This window comes from Myxine glutinosa, chromosome 2, assembly GCF_964187855.1.
Source record: "Myxine glutinosa chromosome 2, kmMyxGlut1.1, whole genome shotgun sequence".
In the NCBI taxonomy this organism is placed as follows: domain Eukaryota; kingdom Metazoa; phylum Chordata; class Myxini; order Myxiniformes; family Myxinidae; genus Myxine; species Myxine glutinosa.
Genome location: NC_136262.1, coordinates 51,222,001 through 51,228,689, shown reverse-complemented (window position 1 = coordinate 51,228,689; position 6,689 = coordinate 51,222,001). Strand labels below are relative to the sequence as shown.

The following is a 6,689-nucleotide window of genomic DNA, read 5'->3' as shown; positions in this document are numbered from 1 at the left end:
AGGCCAAATCCCATATCCGCAACAATATATTTGCTTTCTCGAGACAGGTAAATCACTTGCTTTCTTTTGACAGGTGTTAAATTCCACTTTACTTGATAATGTGATTGAACACTACTTTTCAATGAACAGGTAAAGCACCTGTTTTCCATGTACAGGTAAAACGCTTGATTTCTTTGGACAGATATTCAATCCCAGCCGACTTTGTGGGATTTATCAGTTATTTTCTATCGGCAGGTATGCATTTGCTTTCTATGAATAGATAAAGCCCTCGTTTTCTGTGGACAGGTAAAGCACTTTTCTTGCGTGAGTTCCACGTGACTAGGGCAATATAAATAGAGGTGTAAAACGCACTGGGTTGTAAATGCCAATCAGGAGCAAAGGTCAATTATGAACATGGCATTCTCAAAGTAAGTAGTGTCTCGGGAGCGAAGTCTCGGGAGCGAAGACCCGCAGTATTCTACAGTAAAACGGTTTTGGTATTTCTGAGCCGCAGGTTCTACACTTGGTGGATCCGGGAGTCTTGAAGACCCATTGAACAAGGTGTTGATAAAAGCTGAGCCGAGGACTCGCTGTGCCCACGAAAATGTGAGTACAGTCAAAAATACGAAGGGTGTTCAACAAGTTCTCGCAACGAGATACTCGCAAGAGTCCAATACATTGTTGTTGTTGTTGTTGTTGTTGTTGTTGTTGTTGTTGTTGTTGTTGTTTCATGTTTGCAATTATTCCCACCTTGTCGTGGAGTCTGCCGAGAAAAGTTTAGCTCAAGCCTTTCACGAACCGGCTGGCCAAGCACACTAAGTAGGTTAGAGTAAGAATTTGCTACCTGTCTATGGTGCCGGCGATAGCTCGCCTACTCTTCGTGAAGGACACCGTGGGATCTATAACGTCCAATAACTAATGCAGGCAGAGGAGATCCAATAATTGCGAATATTTTATTCCAAAGTATCGATAGGTTAGTAAATACTGTTAAAATTGTTGGTATGTATTTCACAAAAAGTTGAAGTTTCTTGAAACTTTTTGAACGCCCCACTTATTAAGAATGTAATTTTTGTTTCCGCCATGTTTGTTCCACTTTTCACCGTTAGTTAGACAAAACTAACCATAAAATTGGTGTTTGTAACCGTCTGTGTTTAATTATTAACAAAGATAAATCACGACATTTTACAAATAACCCCAGGGGGTGTAGTCCTTGAAGGCCACACACGCACACGCACACGCACACACATACACACACACGCACACACATACACACGCATACCCATATACATACACACACACATACATACACACACACACACATACACACACACACACACACACCCACACACACACACACACACACACACACACACACACACACACACACACACACACACACACACACGCATACACACGCATACCCACATACACACACATACACACACATAGACACACATACACACACATACACACACATACACACACACACACACACATACACACACACACACACAAACACACACACACACACACACACACACACACACATACACACACACACCCACACACACACACACACACACACACACACACACACACACATACACACGCATACACACGCATACCCACATACACACACATACACACACATAGACACACATACACACACATACACACACATACACACACATACACACACACACACACACACACATACACACGCACACACACACACACACACACACACACACACACACGCATACACACGCATACCCACATACACACACATACACACACATACACACACACACACACACACACATACACACACATACACACATACACATACACATATTTTTGGGTCAAAAGGCCAAAAGACAACTCGAGGTCAAACTTCTAAAACAATCATTTTTCGTCTGAAAAATTATCAATTATACGATTGAATCGAATTTTGATTAAGGTCGTCAATCGAAATCTTAAAGAAATGGACACTTTGATGTATCCATGCCAACTTTTCTGGGTATTTTTTGAGGGGGGGATGGAAGGGGGGGGGGAAGGGGGGCGGGGTTCGATTTTGCAGGTATCGTGCTCTGCATGACGTCTTTCTTGCTCTGCATGACGTCTTTCTTGTTATATCCACTAATGTTAACGTCCACTAACTAATGCAGGCCGAGAACCAAGAAGTGCGAATCTTAAAAAAAATAATTTATTATTCCATATATCGGTCATATGTGACATTAGTCATATGTCGGTGTGTCTCATCTGTATGTTTGTATGTTTGTCTGTGAGTGCGATAACTCGCGAACGTTTTCAGCTTTCTTCGTCAAACTTCCAAATGACAAAAGTGAGGCTGTCAATGTTTTTTGACTATATAGGTCAAAGTTCAAGGTCTCGTTTGTCCCGGCCATATCTCAGCCATCCTTTGAGCAAGGAACCTGAAATTTGGGCACAATAGTGAGTGAGCAACTGCTTTGGCCAAAAAGGTATTTTTTATTATTTTTTATTAATCAATAAAATGATTAATTACTTAATTATTATCGATTTATGAATTACTTATTTATTTCCTTTCTCATGTGGCCAATATCTCAGGCATCTTTTGAGCTCGGTATTTTGATATTTTGATATTTGAAAGCTGATATTTGAAAGCTGATATTTGAAAAAAAAGCTGATATTTAGACACTATATTGACAAAGTGATTTGGCTGTAAAGGGTATTTTTAGTTTATTACCCTGCGCTCGCGAAGCGAAAAGCACAGTTAGGCATTCGGTTACGTCCGTACCTGTGGCGTGTCTGCATATTTTTATAATTCATTTTCTCGGCAACCGTTGGTCCGATTGACCGGAAATTTTACCATACCGGAGTATGTGCATGACCGGAGCGCCTCCGCCTGTATAATTTTTTAGTCATAATTATGACATCATAGGTGACGTGGTGCGGACGCCATCTTGGAAAAATCGAAAAAACGTTGCACCTCTATCTACGAAACTGCTCCATGGAAAAAAATTGAAGCATGGCTCATTGTAAAGAACTCCCCGTGGGGAATAAGATATGTTAATGATGATGTCATCGGTGCCTTCTTTATGACATCATAATTCGACAAGTATAACAATTCATTCGATTAGTATAAAAAAAATTCACTCTGCAATTCTTGGTCCGATTAACACGATATTTTCACCATAGGAAGGCCTCCGCCTGTAGGATTTAAAAAAATGATAATTATGACACATCATAGGTCACATGGTACAGGCGCCATCTTGGAAAAAATCGAAAAACGTTGCACCTCTATATCTCCAAAACCACTCCATGGAAAAAATTGAAACATGGCTCATTGTATGTTTCAAACATGAAACGTGAACTGCGTATGGGGAATATGTGTTGTTAACGATGATGTCATTGGTGCCTTAAGTGCGACGTCGTAATTCGACAGGGAGAACGAACGTTTAGTCTGATCAGTTTGAAATTTATTGAGCGTGATCTATGCAATAATTATATTATAGAATGTAAATTTATGATGTCATCACTCGCGTGGTCTGGCAGCCATATTGGATCAAAGAAAACAACCCTTCAAAAACAGAAGTTGGCTCACGCCAAGTTGATTGCGCATGTTAAGTGTTCTATGAATACCATCTCGTTGATTAATCAATTAATCGATTAATTATTTAATTTTTGGATTAATTATTTAATTTTCAAAATTTTAAATATTCGGATGAAACAGTGGTGGTTTAGCTGTGCTATTAGCCAATTGGTTAAGAAATTAATTATTTTACGATTATTATTTATTTATTTTAATTACACAATTAATCAATCAATATAATTGATTCTCTCGATTTTTGTCATACCTGTTAGGCTACCGCCTGACGTCCTTTCTTGTTTCTCTGTCTGTCTGTCTGTCTGTCTGTGAGCAGGATATCTCAAAACGTTATTGATGGATTTGTGCAAAACTTGGTGGACCTGTTGGGTGTGTGATAAGGACGAATTGATTAGATTTTGGTGAAGATCCAAAATCCGGATGCAGATATAAGAATTCCTGATTATTTGATTTGATTTGATTATTTGCAATTTAGAGATAGGGCCAAATGCGATCCTGGAGGGAGGAGTGGGATTGAAAAGAGTGTGGGAGTTTGTTCCAGAGGCAGGAAAAAAAACAGGAATGAAAGGGTGACGATGAGAGTCCTGATTTAGGCAGTTTCACTAGAGGAGTGTTCCTGGCAGATCTTGTGCGACCTGTATGAATATTTGGGGGACAGAGTACAGACAGAGCAGGGGGGGCTAGGCCGGAGAGGAGTCGGTAGAAGACAGAAAGACCACCAACCTGCCTGCGGTGAGTGAGTGAAAGGCCCTCGGAGTTAGCTTCATCGCGGGAGATTCCAATGATTCTGAAAGCTTTGGTTTCAACATCGTGAAGCTGAGCTTGGTGTGAGAAAGGAGCACCGGCTCAGAGGAGAGAACAGTATTCCATTGAGCTGCGGATGAAAGCCTTGTATGTGGTGAGGAGCTCAGGTGTGGCAAGGAAGGACTTCGCACGAACGGAGGATGCCCAGTCGGCGACTGGCTTTGGAGGCCAGCTTGGAAATGTGGTTTTCCCAGGAAAGATCATGGCAGATAGTGAGACCCAAAATCTTGAGTGACAGAACTTCTTGGAGAGGATTGTTGAGAAAGTAGATGGGAGGGTTGTCCAGATTGTCTTTTCGGAGAGAGAAAGTGAGTGTTTGTGTGCCGGATATCTCAAAAAGTTGAGGACGTATTCGTATGAAATTTGGTGGACTGGTTGGGTGTGTGACAATGATGAATTGCTTCGATTTTGGTAGAGGTCCGAATCCGGATGCTGATAAGATATTTTTTTAGTTTTCTAAGTGATTCTTCATTTGGAAAGAGAGGTTGAAAGAGGTGACAGTAAGGGAGGCATTAAAAGAGAGGCGGAGTAGGGTAGAGGATGATGTGGTTGAGCTTGATAGTGGTTGGATGTCAATGAAAGATAGTCTGTTGGGAGCCGTTGGTGAGGTATGTGGATGGGCAAATGGACCACCGAGGCACTTGGAAACATGGTGGTGGGATGATGAAGTTGGAAAGAGGATTGACGAGAAGAGGAAGAAGTTCAAGGAGTGGCAGAAGGCGAAGGGTACGGGAGCAGAAAAAGCAGAGCATGAAAGTTATCAGGCAGCCAAGAAGGCTGCAAAGAAAGAGGTAGCAAAGGCACAGGAGGCATGGAGGAAAATGTTCGGAGAACGCTTGGATTCGGAAGAGGGTCAGAGAGCGGTATGTAGGATTGCAAAGCAGATAGCGAAAGAGAGGTGTGATGTGATGGGGGTGAGTTGCTTGAAGGATGAAGTGGGACAAATCGTTGTGGACCCAGATGGAATTATAGGAAGATGGAAAAGATATATGGAAATGCTGTTGAATACAGAGAATGAATGGGATGGCAACATATAGAGTAACCCAGTGTTAGGTCCGGCAGAGAAGATAACTGAGAAGGAAGTTGAGGAAGCGATAAAAGCAATGAAGAGTAGAAAAGCGGGAGGGCCGACGGGAGTTGTGGGAGATATGATGAAGGCAGCAGGAAGTTGGCGTGTGAAGAGAATGACAGATCTGTAATCTGGTGGTGAAAGAAGGCCTCATTCCAGTGGATTGGGAATTGAGTACCCTCGTCCCTCTATACAAGGGGAAAGGTGACCCTCTGGACAGGGCTCGTACCAAGCGATAACGTTATTGGAGCATGGAATGAAGGTATTGGAAAGGATGTTGGAGAGGAGGATAAGGAAGAAGGTGAAGATCGACGAAATACAGTTTGGATTTATGCCAGGAAGAGGAACAACAGACGCGCTCTTTATTGTGAGGCAGTTGCAGGAGAAGTACATGGAGAAGAGGAAGAAGTTGTTTCTTGGGTTTGTTGATCTGGAGAAAGCATTCGATAGGGTTCCACGCAAAGTATTAACATGGGCATTGAGGAAGTTAGTAGTGGAGGAATGGTTGATCAGAGTAGTGATGGCAATGTACAAAAGAGTGCGCACAGCTGTAAGGACGAAGGACAGGAACAGTGGTGAGTTTGAGGTGAAGGTGGGAGTGCATCAGGGGTCGGTTCTAAGTCCACTACTATTTGTAGCTGTGATGGAGGTGCTGGCTCAGAACGTAAAGGAGGGTTTACCGTGGGAGTTGTTGTATGCAGATGATCTGGTGTTGATTGCGGAAAGTATGGATGGACTGAAGGAAAAGATGAACAAGTGGAAGGAATGTATGGAGACAAAAGGTCTGAAGGTGAATATCGGAAAGACGAAGGTGATGGCAAATGGTAAAGCATGTGGTGAGGTGGAAAGAACTGGGAAGTGGCCGTGTGCTGTGTGCAGGAAGGGTGTCGGAGTGAACTCCATTCAATGTACAATGTACGCTGAGTGGGTTCATCAAAAATGTAGTGGTCTGAGAGGGTCATTTACCAGTGTGGCAGCTACATTCAAATGTAAGGTGTGCACAGAGGGGGCTGCAGATGGAGGAAATGTTGAGTTGGATCTTGGAGATGGCGTGAAGCTGGAAGGTGTGAAAACATTTTGCTACCTCGGAGACATGCTGAATGGAGAAGGTGGATCAGACTCGGCAACGGTTGCTTGAGTGAGATGTGCATGGAAGAAGTTTCGGGAACTGAGTGGCGTGCTGATGAGGAGGAGAGTGTCGCTGAAGCTGAAGGGAAAGGTGTATGCTGCATGTGTGAGAAGTGTTAT

General features: G+C 42.7%; 1 protein-coding gene across 7 annotated transcripts in view; it reads left to right on the top strand.

Moving 5' to 3' along the window:
• Positions 1 to 366: 366 nt before the first annotated feature.
• LOC137413634 (cGMP-dependent protein kinase 2-like) overlaps positions 367 to 6,689 on the top strand; it is a 129,507-nt gene continuing 123,184 nt past the window's right edge. For 4 of the 7 annotated variants that reach the window (XM_078773270.1, XM_078773269.1, XM_078773268.1 and 1 more), the window contains exons 1-2: positions 370 to 407; positions 494 to 585. Coding sequence is in view for 4 of the 7 variants with exons in the window: in XM_078773268.1 (XP_078629394.1) it covers positions 584 to 585 (2 nt within the window). In the remaining 3 variants the exon portion in view is untranslated. Of the gene's footprint in view, positions 586 to 6,689 lie in introns of all 7 variants that reach the window. The other 3 variants (XM_068099066.2, XM_068099068.2, XM_068099069.2) reach the window with 3 other exon arrangements.